At 45.3% G+C, this 21872-nt stretch overlaps 1 protein-coding gene across 3 annotated transcripts in view; it reads left to right on the forward strand.

The window, feature by feature from the left end:
• The window catches only part of Schip1 (schwannomin interacting protein 1), a 163503-nt gene that overhangs the window by 91830 nt on the left and 49801 nt on the right, over window positions 1-21872 (forward strand). The window contains exon 1 of one of the 3 annotated variants that reach the window (XM_059265465.1): window positions 15453-15580. The exons of the other annotated variants lie outside the window; for them this stretch is intronic. Coding sequence (XP_059121448.1) covers window positions 15551-15580 — 30 coding nt within the window. The 5' untranslated portion in view covers window positions 15453-15550. Of the gene's footprint in view, window positions 1-15452; window positions 15581-21872 lie in introns of those variants that run through there. 3 annotated transcript variants of the gene reach the window in all.

A 21872-nucleotide genomic window follows, 5' to 3' on the forward strand; every position in this document is an offset into this window, starting at 1 on the left:
AACGCCTCAGATAATCTAGTATAGCTATGTCCTGTAGGACACTCAGTGATAAACAGAAGTGTTCCTTGTATTGTCCAGCTGTCCAGCCGCTAAAGCCAAAAGAACACAATGGTTAACTTGATTTAACTTAAATAGGCACACGTAGCTGGTGGCTGCCATATTGGACAGGAAGTTCTTGTGCATTGAGAGTAAGAGAAATGAGGAGGGGCCAACAGAGACGAAAGGGCCAGAGGAAGCTGGGAGCCTCAGAAGCTGACTGGGTTGCGTCCTGCTGGAGAACCTGACACAAGGAAGACGATGTGCTGATGTGGGGTTTAGGAAGGTAGATGGCAGTTGCCTGTGGACAGCTTGGTCAGCAAGTGTTCAAAGGAAAACAGATGGCAGAGAGAAATGGCCGACTTGGCTCTTTCTTTCGGAGAGTTTTGTGGTTGTCTAGGAGATCATGGAGTGATTGGACTAGGGAAATACACCCGAGGGTGAAGTGGAAGGTAGCAGCCATGAGTTGAGGGAAAGAGTAGTTAGTATGACTGTACACTTTTCTGTAGCCATCCATGTCAGCCTGAGAGCTGACGCAGAGTACCCGGTGGGATTTAACCCAATGAATATGGAGAGTGAGGGGCAGGCGAGCTGAAGTGAGGGGTTACAGTGATGGGCCGTACATTCCAGCATGGGGAGATGTGCCAATGTTAGAGCAAGAAAAAATGGTGGTGATGCAAGGCCAGCTCGAGACTCAGGAGCTGGCCAGTGGGAGGTGCTTGGTAGAGGTTAGCTCTCTGCTCTCCCTCAGCCCCCACTTGAGTCTCATTTGCTCTGAGGGAAATTCTTTCTTGGCATGGGTGTTTGCATGCCCAAAATCAAGACTTGTTTTCTTTTCTAGTCTGTGGTGGTTAATCAAATTATTCCTTATTTGACGACATATCAGGGAGGCAGTTTCTAGATGAGTTTAACGGAGGTAGGAAGACCCACTCTAAATGTGAAGAACAGCATTCTGTGGGTTCGGATCCCAGCCTGAATCAGAAGAAGAAAGGGAGCTGACCAGCGGTGTTCCTCATTCCCTTTCTGACGTCAGACACAGTATGACCAGTCAGCTCCTGTTCCCACCACCACGGCCCTCCCCCGTGATGATCATGGACCAGCTCTCCAGAACTGTGAACCCCCAAATTAAACGCCTTGGTCATGGTGTCTCCTCACAGCAATAGGAAAATAACTAAGACAAAGGGTATTTTAAAAATATGAGAAGCACCATCACTGTGTCGTTTGTAAATAAGAAAATAACTGAGTGTGCATTAAATCTTATGATGGACTTCCAATATTTCATCACATCTTTTTTTTTCAGAATGAAAGACTATAGAGTGTCTTTCAGAAGAATTTGTTATCATGATTCCTATATTCTAGTAAGTTGAAAATCTGAAAGGCATTCTTAACTAAAAGCAAAGCGTGACTGGACTGCCCGTCACAGCAGGGCACTAAATCCTTCCTCCAGAGCATTTCTTGCCTGGATTTGGGAGCTCTCCTGTTTGCACAAGCAACATCGATTTCCTGTAGTGTGTTATCTCAAGAAGATAACAGGGGCAGAGCTGAGCAGGGCTGTGTACAGACAGACAGACAGACAGACAGGATTCTAACCTACTCACCATCCGGAAAAAACCCAGAGTCCCTCCCCAGGTGTAGCCATCAAACCGAGATCGTGGGGACTGATGTTAACAAAGAGTCCACAACGCTTTTAGGCAGCCCAGCCAGGTCTGCACTCACTGAACCAAATTCAGATCCATGTCTAACCTGTCACCCCATCCTGGAGGGTGAGAAGTCCACCCTCAGTCGTTCTTTCTGGTGGAGCTGTGGTGAGGACAGAACCCGTTTTCTACAGAGAGAATGTGGGAGCTGGGGAGACAGCTCAGAGGGTCAAGTGCTTGTCATACAAGCGTAAAGACCTGAGTCTGACCCCCTAAAACCTGGGTTTAAAAACCATGCATGTCAGTGTTCTCTTATAATTCATGCCCCTTGGAGGTAGAGACAGGCTGGTCCCTGGGGCTTGCTGGCCAGCCAGTCCAGCTGAATCAGGGAGAGCCACTGTCCCAAAAATTATGGTGGAGAGTGATTAAGCAATGTACTTGACATGGGCGTACGTACACATACACACACACACACACACACACACACACACACACACACACACACACCAAGAAAAGAAAGAGAATATGGATCAGAGAGACACAAGCCATGCTCACTATAACACATTAGAATATTTTATGGAAAGCCACAGCTTAAACTGTAGATTTTACCTTGGTTTTACCAGTCAGTTTGTTCTCTTTCTTTATTATTTATATCTCCTTTTTAAAATGTACCCTAAACCTCCATAGTCGGCAGGAAATATAAAAGTATCCATCTTTCACAGCCCAGGTTGTCTTCAAACTGGTCTCCTGGCATTCTGTTCTCTTGATTAGAAAGTCGCTTGGGGCACTTCATCATTCTTTAAGGTGGGAACTGACTTTATATATTCATCAGTATGCTTTGGGAGGGTATGCAAGTTGGCAGTAGTAAGTCAGTTGCTTATTTTACCAGATTATCCCTTGAAACCAAATATCCATCCCGCTAGGTAGCAAACCAGAGAGGGGAGGGGAAGACTTCATAACCGGTCTCTTTCTACTTGCTAATTTGATATTAAATTGGGAGCCATCAGCTCCTGCAGTTTAGTAACTGTTAACCTTACTTGAAATCCTGTAAACAGTTATTAGCCCTTAGTCCCAGCTGAGGCAGTCAGTCTTGGCCCTGTGGTAGGTAGATCTGTAAAGTCAGGGGGTCCCCCTAGAGCCCACCGCCGTCACCACAGCTCAAAGTGAAGAGGGAATTGTGGCCAAAATGCCTCCCAGGCTTAGTTCCAAGCTGGCAGTCAGCTGCTTGGCTCCCAGGTGAGCCTCGGCGGAGTTCAGACAAGCCAGTAGCCACTTGGACAGCTTGGCTACACTGCAGTACTAACAGCCGGCTACTTGGGATTTGTGTTCGTTAGCTCATTCAGATATTCATTGATCCCTACTGGATGTCTGGTACTGCTAGATGCTAGATGTAGGATGATAGATATGAGCAGTAGGACTCGGCTATCTCGTGAAGCAATTCAACACTATCCATCTCCAAAGCGACTGATGAGTTACATGTTGTTCTGCGGTCTGAGGAAGAAACCCAATGAAACCTTATTTCAAATAGGGGCTAAGGAAAGACTTCAACTTAAAGCGGTAAAAATGGCTTGTATGGTGGGTGGTGGGGGACTAGTGTCCAGGGTAAGAAGCAGCCTGTGTGAAGACCCGGAGCAGGCCCAAGCCTGGCTTTTCCTGGGCATCCACAGGCCACCAGTGGCCTACAGCACGCATGTTCACTTTGCGTCACTCTGACAAAGTGCCTGAGGAAATCAACAAATAAACAGAAAGGTCTACTTTTGCTCACATTTTCAAAGTGTTCAGTGTATGGTTACTTGGCTCTGTGGCAGCAAAGCAAAGGAGGTCTCTTCACCTCTTGGTGCCCAGGATGCACAAAGGATAGAGACAGGAAGGGACCAGGGTCCTAATACCCGCTTCAAGGGCTCCCTCCCAAGGACCTGATTTCCTTCCATTAGGCGCTAAAGTATCCTTCAGTTCCAAAGAGCTACAAACTGGTCACCAAGCCTTTAAAGCTTTGGCAGATGTTTAGGATCCAAACTGCAGGAGTGAGCAAGATTTTGAGATGTGACAAGGGCCAGGTGGTGGTGGCGCACACCTTTAATCCCAGCACTCGGGAGGCAGAGCCAGGCAGATCTCTGTGAGTTCGAGGCCAGCCTGGTCTGCAAAGTGAGTTCCAGGAAAGGCGCAAAGCTACACAGAGAAACCCTGTCTCGAAAAACAAAAACAAAACAAAACAAAAAAATTAGATGTGACAAGGAAGTCTGGAGGTGAACTCAGTGCTAGGATTTAGGATGGGATCATAAGTGTTGTGGGAAATGACCGAAGGTTTAAACCAAGACCTGATGTCATCTGTTATGGTTTGAGAAGTATATTTAATTTGAAAGGGTAAGGCTGCCAGCCCTTAATGTTTTATAACCCTGCAAACTAAAGCAAGAAGCAAGAAATTGTCAAGCCAGGGGAGCAAGGCGAGTAGTGGGTTTAAGTTTCTTTCTAAATGGTATTTTTATAAATTTATGCCATCAAAAAATAGGGCTGAAAGTCTGATTGCTGCACTCATAGTGACAGCTCCCTGAAAGAAATCTCTCCTGTGCTCCGGAAACGGCATTTGATTGCGAGAATCCTGGGCAGCGTGACACTCTGGTCAGCGTGTTTCCACTGATGTCTGCAAAGCAAATGCCTTCAGCTGCTCATCACGTAGGGTCACGACGGGTGACAGCAGTGAAGGGAGGGTACAGGTGGAGGTGCTGGCACAGGGGCTCATGCCTCTTCATCTAGTGTGCCCCCTCATTGGTTGATGTCAAGAGTGAAAACGGGCTGGAGAGATGGCTCAGGTGGCCAAGCGTTTGCCGTACAATCCTGGGGGCCTGAGTTCAATCCTCAGCATCCCCTGGCAGAAGGGGAGGGGTTGGAAATCTGCAGGCCACAGTCCCAGTGCTGCAGAAGACGAGACTGGAGGACCCCAAGTTTAATCCCTGGCCAGCCTCTTCCGTGACAGTCAGGTTCTATGAGAGACCCTGACTCAAACAGTCAGATGGGAAGCAGCTGAGGAAGATACCGGAAGTCACTTCTGTCCTGCACATGCAGGTACCCACACCCATACAGAGAATAAAAACAACCCAGTCCCTCCTTTAGTGTCAGCTCATGAGGAGAGAGGAGACACTGCAGAGTAAAGCAGGATTATCCACAGAACACTGAGCCTCAAAAAGGCGGTTCATTTCGGCCTTGGCGTCGTTGGCAAAAATGAAGAAGCCCTGAAGTTTCTGCGAGTGAGCATCATAGGGGCCCAGGTTGTGTGTCTGAAAGAGTCTGTCTTTGCCATTCTCAGAGGAGAACGGGTTTAAATTTGAATTTTAGAGGAGTTGGAATTAACGTTCTGATTCACTTGAATGCTTCAGAAGAGTCCATGAATGACTCATGTCACCTTCCCCTGAGCTCACCTTCCTTCCAGAGCTGTTCCAAGCACATCATTTCCTAACCAACGCTTTCACATCCTCGGAAGATAAGAGTCTACGTCAGGAGGAGCATCTTTGTTCGGTCGCTTTAAGTTATGCAACTGAATTAGATCATTAAGTGTGTTTCAGGCAATTTTGTTACACACTGGAAAAACTTTCAGACTAGTGTTTGTTCAAAGCTAAAATCAGGTGAGGCCAGGAGACTGGGGAGGATTGCGAAATCAGTCCATGTTGTGGCCTAAGGGGTCCTAGAGAGCTGACAGAGAACATTCCTGAAGAAACTCTTGGGTGCCATCCCATGGTAAATAAGGGTTTCGACAGTACTCTTGCATTTCAAAAAAGTATCTTTAAGGGCCATTGATGAGTTTTAATAATTCTTTGGAGACTATATTAACACTTTAATCATATATCATTATGTCCCACCCTGGTGATAAAATAGTAACTGAGGGCTAGCATGGCTCCGTGGGCAAAGCATTTGCCATGGAAACATGAGGGCACATGTTCAGGTTCCTGGAACCCGTAGAAAAGCTGGTCTTGGTAACTTACATCTGTAATCTCAGTGCTCCTAAAACAAGATGAGAAGTGTAGAGTGAACCTCGGAAGCTCCTGGGCCAGCCTGGTGTACACCACGGAGAACAAGGAAGGAGAGACCCTATTTCAAACGAGGTGGAAGGCGAGGACCAAGACCCAAGGTTGTCCCCTGACTTCCACGTGACACATGTACCTGTACTTACACACCTGAGTGTATGCACACATAAAATTCACAGACACACAAAAAATAGTAACTGATTTTACCTTAATGAAATTTGCCTTCACTTGAATCTAGTGGTTTGTTTTTTTACTCATCCAATGCTATGCATAAAACATAGATTGTGATATGAATTTTGTATTGCAAATTTGGAAAACTCAGGCTATAAAATCAACTTGACTTTAAAATACAGTCATCTCATCGCCCCCAAAGGGGAGAGGGCAGGTGAGCCTGTTTTATACATTAGGAAATAGAGGGCCTTAGGTATGAAACAGTTGACCAACGAAAAATGTAAATAGTCAAGCCTAGAAATAGTTGTTTCGTTTTGTAAGAGAGTCTTAGGGAGCCCAGGCTGCCTTTGTACTATGTGGCCAAAATGACCTTGAACTCCAAATCCTTCTTTGAAGCCTGGTCCAAGGCCATATCAACTATAGAAGCATCCAAGAGTGCCCTGAAACTCTGGACATATCCATATGTTATAAACTTCATAATTCTTTACTAACACGACTGAAGACTTGTGTGCTTATATTATTATTGTTTCTTAAGACATCTTTGGGATGGCATTAGATTTGTATCTTACCTTTGAGGGACTTTTTGTTTTGTTATCCTATTCCTAGTTGAAACTGATGGAATAAACTCAATTGTCCACTAGAGGTCACCTTTCCAACTAGTTTTAATCAACCACCCCCACTGGAAAGGAGTAAATGATAGGCTTTTTTTTTTTTTTTAATTGTCAGAGATTCCATGGAGCCCTTTAGCTAAATGCATCTATATTGATAGAAAAGATTATCAGGGCTACTCAAAGATCTAAAGGTCAAAGGGGAAGCATGCCCTTTATCCCATCTACCTGTTATATCCATGCATACATCACACACACACACACATACACACACACACACACACACACACATATTTACTTAGTGCTACTCTGGCCTTCTCTTGGAAAAACCTGTTTGATTTTATTTGGAAATTTAGAAAGTCTCATTAGTTCCCTCCTACCCCCTAAAGTGGCGGTAAAACCGTCATTAAGGATATAAACAGTTGGAGAAGAAACCATGTAGACATCACACCGTGGACCTGTGCATCAGTTGCTAATTTTCTGCAGCATGCAAATTTCCTCTTGCCTTGGGCAGAAAACACACTGGGGAGAAGCCTAAGACGATGCAGTAAACAGGCGCCTTGGCAGTTCCTGTGGAAATAGAACTGTCTCATTATTCTGCAGGGAGGGTGCTGCTATAACACTACCTGGTTTCACACGGTGTCTATAGAAACCCATGGCGGCAGCAGGTATTTTTAGAGACTAATTTGCATCTATTATAATGATCTGCTAAACACCTCATCTTCAAGTCCCCCAAACATAAAACTGAAAATTAGAGTCCCAAAATGTAAAAATAATCCATAATACATATACAAGTGAGATCATCCGTAGGACTTGGTAGAAAAGTTATCTATGAAATTAGGGTAAGAAGACTATAACATTTCAGCCCACACCATGGAGAGTGAAGTATTTCCACCTCCATCTTTGACATCAGCAGATGGAGTCAAATGCCAGGTCCTCAGATGGTTGAACTAGTCGATAGGCTTTTGACTGTGTAAGGAGTAGCTCTGTGCCAGCCTTTCGGAAAACGATGCCTGCCAACCTCTAGGCAGGAATGATCTGAGTTGCCCGAGAAGCCAGGCTTGGCTCAGTGCCAGGCTAAGACTGGGCTCATCTGCTTGGTGCATCTTGCACAATGACAAGAGACTGCCCAGCCCATCAAATGAGGAGGTCTTGTTCCAGACTGATGCCCTGTTGCAAATACATGTATTCTCTTTTATTACTTTTATTATCGTGTTCATAAGAAACATGAGCAATTGCTATACATTGTCACCAAATCACCTATGGGTAAGAGTCTCACTCCTTTGCCTTCGACCTTCTGGCTATGCTGTGCTCCAGGATGATTTATCCAGAGACGATAGCCTACACCATTACAGAGAACTGGTTCCACAACTACTTGCCTCTGTGAAATGGGATTCTTTTGATAAGGCGCAACAGAGCAACACACAAAAAGAAAGGCCAGGCTCCGATTGTCACGTGACGGACATCTTTAATGTTACGCCGTCAGTGTTTGTGTGGGAGAGAAGAGCTGCGCGTTTTCATCAAGTGAAATACAAGCTTGAGCTCAAGTTAATTTTATCCTCATAAAAACTTTATCATTTTTATCAGCACTACTGATTCACACTAATGATTTTCCAAGGAAGCTACTTTCTAATGTAGCTTAAAATAATAAGCATTAAGCGGGAGTCAGAATAGTCAAACGACCAAGCAAATTATTTTACGTTATTTATGAGTCTTGGGTTTCTTGTATGTAGTTACAAGGATAAAAACATATAGCATGTCTCTTTTATCTTCCTCTAAGATCCCATTCTGGCCTTCTAAATATTCCTAGGGAAAAAAATGTACAGTTATCCTGACGCCAGTGTTTTCTTCTGGGACTCTTCGCTCTGTAACATGGAGAATGACTTTGATACAGTAGTTGTCTGCAAGTACGCTATGAGGCTCTCCATCCCAGAAGTCACAGCCCCAGGGAAGATACTCATTTGACAGGTTGTTACAACACAAAGCAAAGGCAAGAAAGAGAGAGGGCGCATTGAAATACCAAGAAGTCAAGGGCTGTGAAGGGCTGCACTGCCCACAGCTAGGATTTTGCAGTCTTCATGTGCCCAACCTCTCCCCAGCAGCCTATCTGGGAGATGATGAAGCTGTGTACCGAGAGTCAAGGTTTACAAACTGGTTCTCAGTTAAACAGAAAGTATCTGCCAGTGACGCACACTTCCTTTATCAGAGAGAGAGGCGATTTCCACTGGCTTCCTCTGTACTTCACCTCTTATCCAGAGCACAAACTGGGCAGGAATAGGAGGGGCCAGTGGGCAGTCCTCGAATCTAATGAACACCGAGTGCCCCAAATGAACCAGGTAATATTCAGTGTGTGAACAGCACGAGGTTCTTCAGTCTTCCTGCCCCTTTCTATGCTCAGCACTCACACTTGGTTTAGTACTGAACATATTCCATAAAATCTGGCTGTGTCTACTTGCCTGTTCTTTGTCTGCTTTTAACACATATACTGCTTTTCACTGATTCAGCTACTGCCTGTTCATTGCCTGCACTTAACATGTCTTAGGAGTTTCAACTATCCTGTTTGTTTTTGTTGCCCTTCTGGACCAGAGTTCACAAGGAACACAGAAAAACCCCTAGGAAATCTTTGGGAAAAGTTCCCCCTACAATCATCCAGCCTCTCTGATCTCCCTCAAGCCTTACCCTCCAGCTGCCAATGAGGGCCACTCTGCCATCTGTATCCCATACCCACCAGAACGTCCTTCTCAGACAGCATTTCTTTGCAACCTGGCATTCATGTGTTCATTTCCAAAATGGAATGAACACATGCCAGGTGTTCCCGATCAGGCCTTCTAGTGCATGGCTTTTCAGGTCCCCCCACCCATCACCCTCATGCTATCTATCCCTTCTGGTTGGTTCCTTCTCTGATGCCCGCCTCACATGTGGCCCTCCACTCTCTTTTTTAAATCTTTATTTTTATTTTATGCATGTATAGGTGTTTTGTCTCCATGTCTATGTGTGCTTGGTGTCCGTGGAAGCCAGAAGAGGGTGTCAGATCCCCTAGAACTAGAGTTACTGACAGTTGTTAGCCACCACATGGGTTCTGGGAATCAAACCTAGATCCTCTAGAAGAGCAGCCAGTGCTCTTAACCCCTGAGCCATCTCTCCAGCACCTACCTGGTCCTGCACTCCTAAACACCTGCAAGGTTCTGTACTGTGTTCATGGAACCACCCTGGTATTGTGAATGGTCAACAAGATTGTTTACAAACTGCTCTCTACTCAGTCTCTCAACATGTTAACCGCAGCTGCAGAACTTTCCAGCCCTGACACTGGACTGCTCACAGTTTCAGAGAAATAACTTACAGCTTCCTCTTTGTCAGAACACATGGCTCTGGCTTTTCTCTCCTCCTCTCCTGAAGCACCTGAAGCAGATGTCTGTCAGCTCCTGTCTCTCTTTCTCTGTCTCTCTCTCTCTCTCTCTCTGTCTCTCTGTCTCTCTCTCTGTCTCTCTCTCTGTCTCTCTCTCTCTCTCTCTCTCTCTCTCTCTCTCTCTCTCTCTCTCTCTGTCTCTCTCTGTCTCTCTCTCTCTCTCTCTCTCTCTCTCTCTCTCTCTCTCTCTCTCTCTCTCTCTCTCTCTCTCTGTCTCTCTCTCTCTCCTTTACCCTTGCAAGGCACTTCACCTTCCTCTCTCCTTGCTGACCACATCCCAATGGCCTCTTGCCCTAAAACTGTGGGCTTTCACCCAAAGACTAGTTTCGGATGTATGCAGTTGTAAGTCACCCCAAGTCAGCTTAAGCCAACACAAATGCATGAATTTATTGTGTTACAGTTACGGACTTAAAAACTTGGACAGAACTCTGACTTGACAAAAATCAGGGTGCTAATTGAACTGTGTTCCTTTGGGAGGTTCTGGAGAAAATGAGCCTCCTGTTTCTGAGAAGGAGGCCGTCCCTTGCTTATGGTGTCTTCCTCTATCTTCAAAGCTGACACCACCAGGCAAACCTTTCTCCTACGGAAAGGAAAAGAACCTGGGTTTTGTTTGGTAGTTTTTGGTGTGCGTGCGTGCGTGCGTGCGTGCGTGGTGTTATTTGTTTGTTGCTAGTTTCTGAGGTAAAGACTTGCTGGATAGTCCAGGCTGCCCCAGTCTCTTCCGTGTCAGGATCATGGACATGTACCATTGTGTCTGTTGAGATCGAAGCTCTAAGGAAATTTAAATCACTCCAAGAAAAATGGAAATTCAAGAAGTGAACTCTAAGTGAGCAAGACTTTGGCAGTCTCGTGTTCACCCTAGCTGAGAGTTTTCTTCCTCTTCTCAATTGTTAGTGAGCGTACTCACAAAATCTCCTCTTCAGAGGCATTTGGTTCGCTTCTGGTTATGTACAGTTATCCTGTACTGTAACCTTACCAAACCCTGAGGGCAGAACCCCTGCCTTGAATTGTACCTAACAGGAACTTGTTTTTATTACATGGCTGTTAGAGTCAAGGGAACTGTTGGGAAAGTACTTGCAGGATGGGGAAGCATCTCAAAGGATTTGTGATGAGGTGACACCAGGGTTGGTGACAGCCGAGGGAACTCCCGCTTCTCTAGACTGGGCATTCAAGAACTCTGATGGCCATAGGATTAATTTTCCTCCCAACTTCTCTTCCTTTATCATCCTAAAAAGTCACATTGGCATTTCATTTTAAAGTGGAAATTCATTTCACAAATACTAATTTATATATTAGTTTCTTTTCGGAGCCCATGAGTCTTCACCCTCTTACAAGCGGTGGTTTATATACCACTTAAGAGTCTGAAATGATGTTTTACTAAACATGCTTTGTCAGAGCGTTCCATTGATGTAGCCCTCTACCCATCCATCAATTCATTTGACTTATCTGATTCATCTCAGTGTAAGTTTCATATATCAATAAGTCTCCCTGTAAATACTTTAGCCTGCATATACTTCACTGGAGTAAAAAAAAAAATGAGTAACTAGGTCTTTTTTTTTCATCCTTTGGAGTAAATACTATATATAATAAAATGCACAAATCTTAAATATTTTACTCAGTGAAGGTTGACAAATGCATACATCCATGTAAGTGAACAATCTGCTTTTGTAGCTTCTGCCAGAAAGTCTCCTGTGCCCCTGCACATCACTTCTGAACTGGTGCTGGAATGCCCTGTGAATGTGACTTTTTACTACTACATTTACTGTTCGAAACAGTTCTCCAGGGCTGGAAGGTGGCTCAGAAAGTTAAGAGCACTTACTGCTCTTCCGGAGGACCCAGGTTCCAGTCCCAAGACTCACAGGCAGTTCACAAGCACCTGAAAATGCACTCCCAGGGTATTTGACCCTCCTCTGGCCTCTGTGGGGCCTGCATGCATGTGGTGCACATGCATACATATGTGCAAGTAAACACTTATACACATAAAATAAAAATAAACGTAAGAAAAAAATTAAAAACCAGCTCTGCATTGTGTTTCTCCTACTTACCACAAAAGGAAAAAAAAAACCAGCTTTTTTTTTTTTGAGATTTAAAAACACAACTATTTTATAGTGGCATAAACATGTTTGTTAATTGAGAAATGCTCTGACTCTTCTTCCTTGTGCACATCCCTTGAATCAGATTTAAGCAGACCACACTCATTTTGGTTTGCGCCTGCTTTGGCCTAGTCCAGGTGAGTTGGTTTCTGCCAAGTCCTACTGAACATTTGTCTTATTCTATCCAGGCTGCTCTACGCTAGAAACTCGGGGACTTCTAAACAATAGAAATGCATTCTTGCTCTTCTGGAAGCTTGGTAATTCCTGACGAAGGCCCTGCAGGTTCAGTGTGTAGTGAGGGCCTGCTTCCTATCGCAGACGGCCAGTTCTCACGGTGCTCTTAATGTGGTAAGAGGTACAAGCGGATGCCTGGACCGTCTTTTGAGGGGGCATGAATCCCATTCATGGGGGTTCCTCTTCATGACCTCCCAGCAGCCCCATCTCCTAAAACCTTCACTTTGGAGATAAACTGTCTGTTGATCAGGAAAAGTAGCCTTCTTGGACACAGAGACCACTCAGTTGATAGGACCCCGGAAAACAGTGTTTCTTTCTTGCTTTTCCCTCCTAGGACACTCTTGTCAGCAGTAGGCCGGTTAACAGCATCCTTCGGGCTCATCTTACATGTCTTTGAGGCAACAATTTGGGGTTAAATAGTTTCTGGGGGTCCCATCTAAAAATGGAATATCAGTAGTTTAAATTTTTTGGCTTTTATTTGTTTTTAGATTTCATTGTATAGGCCAGGCTGTCCTCAAACTTAATCCTCCTGCCTCAGCTTCTTCTGTACTAGAATTACAGATACACAGCACAGTGGCTGGTACTCAACTTAATACTTACATGTTTTTAAATGTGTAGTGTGTGTGTGTGTGTGTGTGTGTGTGTGTGTGTGTGTAGGTCAGTGGACAAGTCTGTGAATCTGTTCTCTTGGACCTTTATGTGGGTGGGTTCCAGGAATCGAACTGAGGTCTGACTTTCACACAAGAGCACTCACCCACTGAGACATCCTGTTTGTCCTTCATTTAATGGTTTTAGCGGGAAATGAAACAAAAAGATTTGAAGAGAAGAATCAGTGCCCTATAGACTGCACTTAAAATGAAAAGGTTGTGGGTATTTTTAGACAAAAATAACAAATATTAATGTCCTTTTCTGACCTGTTTTAGCTGAAATGTTCTCGGGGCATCTGGTTTGTGTTTAAAGCCTTTTTCTTTCTTCCTTCTTCCTGTACTGGCAAGTCGTGTTTTAAATTGTAACATAAAGTCCTTTCCAATGGATAGTTATATAGACAAGCCTGCTAAATCCGTCCGGTTTTGTCTTGTTTATACCTTTTGCGAGGGGTGTGATTTGACAGCATTTGGGAGGCAAGTGTCAGAAATCTGTTCTCTGCAAAGCCACCTCTGAGTCACTTCCCCTGTCTCTGGAACAGCAACTGTGAAGAGTGGGATATGTTTAGACTTTTAAAAAAAGAAAAAAAAAAAACACAACACTTGATAAACATCTTCAGGAGCTTATATAATATAGCCCAGAACCCCCAGTTTTTTAGAGAAGAACGGAGTCCAGAATGTGATTTTTTTTTTTCCCAGCTCTGTGTGGAAGCCTAATCCTCTGTCTTAGACTCAGGAACCAGAGTCAGGAGACGAAGGCCATTGTGGCAGTCACGTTCCAGTGGCCTTTGAAGTGAGCTGCTCTGTCTTGGACGGCGGCGTGGGGTACCACTCACCTCCCCTACCACCTTGTACTCCGAGTACGGATCTCTGCTCTGCGTGGACAGTAGGGAGGCTTGAGTCTGGGTGGGCTGGGTTGTTGGTTGTTTTGATTCCTACAGTACTGTAGTCTTTCTTCGGTCTTATGTTTGGGTAGACTTGTTAGTACCCCCAGACTCCGGTCTTCCTAATACGTGCTCCTTGTCCAACATGGCCACTTCTCTCTGTACTGGAGGGAAATGAGTCAAGAGGTTCTGCAGGACACATGTCCACCGTGCCTATTCCTGGAACCCACCCGCTGCTCAAATTTAAAGCCAGCGAGAACACAAGGGTTGGGCCTCTCCTATCACTTTTTATTCTCTTAGGAAGATAAGATAACCTGAAATGGGTGTGCACATTGGTGTACTGGAGCTAAAATAGGAAGTAACTTAAGATGTTAGCCTTGGGAACTTTTCTTCTTTAAAGTGTGATGCTTGGAAGCCAGTCGTGGTTTTTCTGAGGACCAGTTATGTCAACAAGGGCCAGAGAGAGAGATAGTTCGCTGAGTTACCGTGCTTGTCACTGAGGCTGATGACCTGAGTTTGATCTTTGGAACCCACATGGTGGAGGGAAGGACTGACCTAACCACCGCCCACACTCCAGGGCATGTACACACCCACCCTCCACAGAGACACAAACAAAAGAAACAACAAAATGAATTGTTTGGGGACAACCAAGGAGTACAAATAAGAAAATTTTATTGTTTTTGCTCTTTGTGTAATTAGGTTGAAGAATTTACAGGCCTCCCTGTTCCCTCCTAGGTACCCTAGAGTCCTCGAGTGGCACTTGAGACTGTTCTGATTGGCACTGGTTTTCTCCCAGAAATGTATGATCATTTGATAATGATCTGCAGGTCCCAAGTTCTTCCCAATACAGACTCTCGGAGTCTGTCCTAGGAATTATCTGTGTTATGTTATCTATTCAAGTCATAGTACTAGGCAATATATACGTGCAAGGCCCTACCTTAAAGAAAAATTTTTAAAAAATGACCTGCAAATTAGAGTTCAGCTTTCATGCAAAGAATACATTATACCAGTTCTAACATTTTAATAAATTTACCCCAAAATTATAGAAATAATGGTTCCACTATATTTTTTGTTTGACTTAAAAACAGTTAAGAATCGTTTTTGTAAATTACAAAATAATACATAAAGAAAGCCCTTTAGTTAGAAAGTTGACAAGATACTTTAAAAACGAGTCTCCGAAGCACGAGTACCAACCTTGCGTGTTAGTATGCAGAATGGACTGTTTTCCCGTTAGCATGTTAAAAGTTCTGAAAGGATCCTTAAGGCTTGGCTTTCATAAGCACCAACGGAGCAGCATTTAGTGGCCAGGAAGGATGCTGCAGCCGCAAGTTAGGAATGTCCAACTGCAGCATAGATTTGTGTCTGTCTCTCTCTCTCTCCCTCGCTGGCCTTTTTCTCTTTAATGAGTACTAGAATGTTTCCACATCAGTTAACTGCCTTCATAAAGCACCAGAAGGTCACACCAGCCCCAGACAGATCCTTTTCTTTGTGCCTATAATATAATTGGCTGATTGTGCGGGTGATGCGCCCGCCCCCTCCCCCAGGCCGGTCCCAGCTCGGCTCAGCAGCCTGCCTCCGGGTTCCTGAGAAGCAGAGCAGCTCAGAGGCTGCAGAGCGAGCTCGCTCGGTGGCGGCGCCGCTTCCCAGCACAGGCAGCGCCACTGCGCAGGTTGCTCAGCGGAACAGCATCCATTTTAATCTGCGGGGAGCCCCTGCCTAACCAGGGCGTTCTCCCGCGCCTGTGGATGCTCGGCGCTTCCCCTGCGCAGCCTCGCCCAGCAGCCCAGCTTTAGGGTCTGCGCCCTAGGATGCTCTGAGATGGTACATCAGGAGAACTGCTCGTACCAGGTAAGGTTGGAAAAGCCTGATTTTTTGAGGCCCTCGCCCCTATGGGAGAGGCCTTCCTCTTCTAGGGCAGCAGGTTGCCTCTTGCTGGATTTTCAGGGGATTTTGCCATCCTGGGCTCCGCTCCCGGCCTTCATCGCATACAGTATCTGAATTCTAATGAGGCTTTCTGGGGAGTAATGGGGCAGAAACACTGCTTCTTTGGCCTTTAAAGCGTTTGTGGAATGCACGGAGGTGATGCGTGCTCAGCACACTGTAGGTCTGTGCAAATGAGAGGAACTGCCCTGAACTGTAATTGAATTTAAGGGGTTCCTAGACACAACCCTGAAAAATGTGATTATTGTCCATTGCATAAGAGGCGACTTACTTGGCATCCAGTTTTTAAGACTGTCTGTGAGAAAATTATGAACATCAAGAGTCCCAATTGATAATCTTAAAATTTTTCATAAACCAGTCAGCAGGCATTTGGTGTTTTAAGTTGCACTCACATGTCTTTATGAACCTGTTTTTAACCAGCATGCTCTTTTAAATGGTTAATAGGTAAGAATGCCAGTGTCGGTGTGGATTAAAAACTTCACATAGAAAAAAAAAATTGAATAACACATGTTCATGTTAATGTGCCAATTTGCTCTCTGGAGCTAGGAATTAAACACTTCAGACAATTTCCAAAGCTCCCTTCTAGAATGTTTCATAACTCCACCCTACCGCTTGGATTGTAGAGATAACACTGTAAACAGCAAGAGCCGTCTCAGGGAAATCGCTCTGTGCAGTGGCAGGCGTGACTGGGCCACATCCTGGGTGGCTGGCATTGGGGTATTGCTCACCTGATGGAGTTTCTCAGAGACCAGCTCTCTAACCTAACAATGCCTCTTCCTTGTGAGAGGGAGGCTACCTGAGACAGGTTACCTGAAACAGGTGTTTCTCTGAGGGTCAGATTTCACAGTGTGAATGTCTACAGGAAGAATAGTGCATTTCACGAGACTCGAGGCAGCTCTTGCTAGCTGAGAAAGGCATGCCTATAAAATATGTTTGTATACTATTTTTATGCTTAATAATTGGAATTTTATAATCAGGGACCTGTTTTGTAGTATTTTCATTTTATGGGACATTTAGTTACATGGGTAGATCCTTTAGTATCAAGATTTATGCTTCACAGGAATTTTTTTCCAAGAGAAAGTCAGAGAGCTAAGAAAAGAGTCACATATTTAGGGTGGGGAGTGCCAGGCATCCATGGAGAGTCTAGTGTGGGGATGGCTACATTCGACTGCAGGAGCTTAAATTATTGTCATAATTAAAATAGTTTTTCATCTCCCTTTTCAGAGAGGCTCCGTAATTTATGTTGAAGGGCAGGTTACTAGAGGATCATTCCCTATATTTTCTCATTAGGCCGAACATGAAGTCATTGTTTTTGGAAGGTGAAAAATTGGTCAGTAGCTGGAATTTCATCGGGAGAGGGAGGGACCATGTTAGGCAAACGTTTCTTCCAAAGGAAGACAGATAGATAGGACTTGATAGGAACTCAGTATTTAACAGTGGCACCGTGTGTTTGATAACCTGGAAGTCTCTATTGCTTATTTCCACAGTAAACTTACATGTGTTAGATTGATAAATGGTAGTTAACAGACTGTGTATCACCAGTGGAGGTTGGTAAAAGAAGCATGTGTGTAGACTCTTTTGAAATGCTTTCCTTCAGAGCTAACTAACAAAAACAGGAATGCTAGCTTCAAAGCCAAGTCCCAATCCGACTTAGAAACCTTAGTTTTAGAACCCATCTGGCATCGCGAATGATCGGGTTTAGAAAAAGTGATTTCTCTACAGTCTTAGCTTGATGTGGTCCTAAGTAGTGATATCAACAAACTAATTTTTTTTTCAGAACCCCCCACCTTTTTTTTTTTTTAAACCTAGGGCCTATTTATTTGTTCTAAATGGTAATGCAGAGTGGTTGTGGCATATTGCTTAGGTTAGTGGGGTTTTTTATGTAGCCCTGGCTAACATGAGACTCACTATGCAGAGATCATCCCACCTCTGCCTCCCCAGTGCTGGTGCTGGGATTAGAGGCCTGTACCACCACTCCCGGCGGGTTAGCATTTTTAATGAACCAACAGGATTTCGTTGGAGGACTGATTACTTTTCTCCCACCGGTGATGTCTCCTGAGATTTCTGGAGAACACTCTAATGGATCGGCCGTGAGTGGGAGTTCAGACTCCCGTCTCCTGGATGTTACGTGCATGTGTTGCTGCATAGAGAGAGGTAGATGACTGCCACACCATTGGCGGATCCTCATATGGCAGCCCGAGCCCTTTTAAATGCTTCCATGTTTCTGCATTTGCTCTTCCATCACTCACAGCTTGTTTTCAGCACAGTATCCGGAATAAGCTAGTAGAGCCTAAGTCTGATCATGTGCCACATCTCCAAAGTTTTTGAAAGTTTATCATCCCACTTAGAAGAAGAGCCCAGTTAGTTATCCACAGGGGCCTGGACCTTTCACCAGTGTCTCCCAACCCCCACCTCCGTTTCCTCCTGGGGTCTAGCTCTGCTTGCCGTGACCCCTCCTCTGTCAGCCTCTCTGATCTACCTGGCACACACCCCTCCCCCATCACACCCTCTGTGGGGCCATCTTATTTAGCGTTGGGTACGTCGTTGTTCTAAAACGTTGTTCACCCTTTTTGTGAAGTTCACCATGCACTGAGCAATAGGGTAGTAGGCAGCCTTCCCGACACCTTGCTCTCTTCCCTCAGGCCTTTCCTGGAGGGTCACATCTTTGGGTGTCTTCTCTAGACTTAACTCCACAAGCATCAAGTTTTCCTACTTCTGTTCCAACATTTTGCTTACAGTTCCCAAATTTGTTTTTATAGTGAGCATTTACCACCATTGATCAGTACGGATTTTACTTAACTGTTGGTGGTCTGTTTCCACTGCTGTATGAAAATGGGTTTTCTAGGTTTTCAGGTACCATGGGCGGATGTATCTGACCAAGTGGAAAAGGCTTTGAACACACTCAGCTCCTTCCCTCCATGGACTTGACTGTTATTCTGAGAGGGAAGCCCGTTCCCCTCTTTCTGCCATATGTTAATCGACTTTCTCATCTCTGAAATGGGGTGTTTGCCCGTTGACGCCCCATGAGAGTTGCCCGGTCTTCTGCCAGAGATCGCCCTTCCGCACAAACAAGTCAGCCATTATTAATCCAGAGCCACCTTGCCCCTGCAACTGTTTCCTCTGTACTTTTGGAACCTCATCCAGCCATGTGTCACTTCGGTCTCAACTGTTTGAGGCTGATAGAAGTACAATCAATTCTGCTCTGTTGATGACCGTGTTGCCCAAGAGTTTGTGTGTCTCTGCCAAAGCCAAGTATCTGGCTGTTCTGTGCTCCAGGCAACTGAAACCAAGGGAGAGTGGGCAGAGGAATTCTGCTGCAGAATTTTTCATGATAGTTTCAGGTCACCCTGCTTTTATCCTGCCCCTCTCGGGGTTCACAGGAACCTCCAGCTCGCTGAGGCATGTGTTGTCTTTTTCCGTCTTCACCCTGTTAGAAGAAAGAGCTGTCGACCTCCATTTTTCCAGTCTTGGGAGGAAGCCAATCTCTTCATGAAAGAATCTTGCCCACAGCTTCAGGCCTGGAAGCCTTCAGAAGGCCGAATTCTTCTAAATGGGTTTTGATAGACAGCTTAGAAATATGCTGAACTTGTAAGCACAAGTTTAGGTCAAGGGGTCCACTGAGCTTAAAAACTCCCAAATATTTTTTTTCTCTTCGCCTGCAGTTTTTTTTTGGGGGGGTGGGGGTTGGGGGTGGGGGGAGTGGGGGTAAGCACACAATTCGAAACAATGACAGGCTTTCATCCCTCCCTTGCTGTCCCTTAAATGACCGGCTCTGATCCAGATCACACCCTTGAATTCCGAGCTACTGTGGGAACAGAGAAGAGATAAAATGGCCTGTGACTCACTCTCTTCTACCTCCCTCCCCAGCACAAAGTCTCTTCTTCCAATATGATCAGGGATCTTTAATGCTTCTCCGGTCCCTTAGGATAGATTCCAGACCCTTCTGCGTGGCATTCAAGGCCTGGCCGAGGTCCAGACCGTGGACGAAGTCCTCCTCCCTCCCTCCAGATCTGATGTTGTCCCCCCACTTTCTCCCTGCTGCTGCTCTGCCTCCCGCTGGGATGCCGGGATGCCGGGATGCCTCCCACCCACGCACCACCTGCCCGCACCTTTTGCCAGCTACTTTCAAGGCGCACATGCCACCACCTCCCGCAGGAAACTGCCTCCTCACCATCAAAATGTCTCCCGGTACTCTTCCTTCCATTAGCTCCTCTTTACCTCTCCATCAGAGAAAGCCTCCTGAAGACAAGACCCTTGGACCCCTTTTTAGAAGGCTCTGCCTTACACATAGACTTTGTGGCTGTTAAATGCCTGTTGGACTGAACTGCATTTGCTGCCATTGGTATGTTCTGAGCCCCAAGAGTTGGAGAGCTATCCAGAGCGCCACCTTGCAGCAGGGAACCAGCAAAGCTGAACCCAGCACTCGTTGGAGCAGCTGCTAGGTAGACATCCTGGATGCCCGAACAAGATACAGGGCAACACACAACCAATGAATGAAGGCGATGCGTGCACATCCCAGCCCACCCAGGGATGATGCATGAAGTACCTCCAGCCCTGCTGATTTTACCCCGAGATTTCGCCAAGATGAAACTCGCGCTCTGCCCCCAGGCACTTCTGCACTTTTTCTATAAACTTCATTCTTTCAAAACCTATGCAAAGAAATAAAAATATCACACACCAAAATTAACCAGACCCAAAGTCTGCACAACTTAATGAACTTCTGTACGTTTAGAATTGACATTCAAAACAAACTGTGAAGCTTCACACTAAATTTTACACTTTCAGTACTGAGTATAGTTTATGCACATATCCACCACCCAAACAAACAAACAAACAAATCCATGACAGTTAGAACTAGAAAAACAATTAGCTCTGTATTCTCTTTCGTAACTCATGTCCATTACCTGTACCCAGTCCTTTCTCATCCCTCACTATATTTAGCTTTCCTAGCTCACCTCAAGGATTTTGCCAAGACACACCTCATGGCCTTTCTCCAGGCACTTCCACACTTATTCAAAAACACCCTTCTTCCCCTTCCCCCTTCTTTTTCCTTAGTCCCTCTCTCTTCCTGCATCTCTGCTCAGGACCAAACCCAGGGCCTCCTGAATGTCAGGCGAGGGCCCTGCTGCTGGGCTGTATCATCTATCCCCAGGCTTTTTTTAGTCTTGACTTTCAACGACTACAGTCCAGTGGCGTCTTAGCCTCCCAAGAAGCCGAAATTACAGGCTTGCCCTACCAAGCCCAGCTGCTGATTTTGTTAATATATTAAATTTTCTGAAATTTTTGTATTTATTTATTTTCTTGTGGGAGCTAGGTGGGCAACATGCTGCACGATTTGTGGGAGTTGGTTCTGTCCACCACCTTTCGAGTTCCAGGTATTGAACTCAGGTTGTCAGGCTTGACAGCAAGCACGTTTCCCTCCTGAGCATTCTCATCCAGCCTCTGACCGCATCCCTTTACAGTACAGAGGGGTAATTTCACGGCCTCAGAGAGCACTTAGTTTTCTGGAGCACAATGCTGTGGAAGTGTCACGCCCAGCTCACAATACCAAAAGATCCCCTATCTTGGTCTCAAGTGCTAAAACTGGGGAGTCTATCAGTTTAAGTAGTTCATCAAGATACCCTCAAATTCTCAGTAGAGAAAGCAGTAAACAGTCCTGAATGCCCAGATTCTGGCGGATCATGTCATGGTTAACAGCAGCAAAGAAATCCATCTATCCCTGTTGACACCAGCTCCTTCCCCTCTTCCTTCCCAAGAATGAGAGAACAGGGTGTCGAGCTGGAGTTCACCCAAGAGTGCCAGGATAAGCCTGGGTCCATCTGCCCAGCGGAAGAAAACAGCACTTGGGGTTGAAAAGAGAACTCTGGGGCATTTTTATCCACTATTTTGATACAGACTTTTAAATACAAGTTCAATGAAGTGATTTTCTCCATTAGTCTGTAGAGTTTTCATTAGCTGGGAAGTTTTTGTCTTCACAGTAGACAATACTGGGGTGTTTTATCTTCATAGTTTGCCTGGTTAGAGAAGAGTTGTGATCTGTCTGTTGAGATGGTTTTCTTTCTAAGCATATGGTAACAGTAACAATTAAGAAAGTAATTATGACCGGGCAGTGGTGGCGCACGCCTTTAATCCCAGCGCTCGGGAGACAGAGCCAGGTGGATCTCTGTGAGTTCGAGGCCAGCCTGGTCTATAGAGCGAG

The sequence above is a fragment of the Peromyscus eremicus genome, chromosome 6, assembly GCF_949786415.1.
Source record: "Peromyscus eremicus chromosome 6, PerEre_H2_v1, whole genome shotgun sequence".
Taxonomy (NCBI): domain Eukaryota; kingdom Metazoa; phylum Chordata; class Mammalia; order Rodentia; family Cricetidae; genus Peromyscus; species Peromyscus eremicus.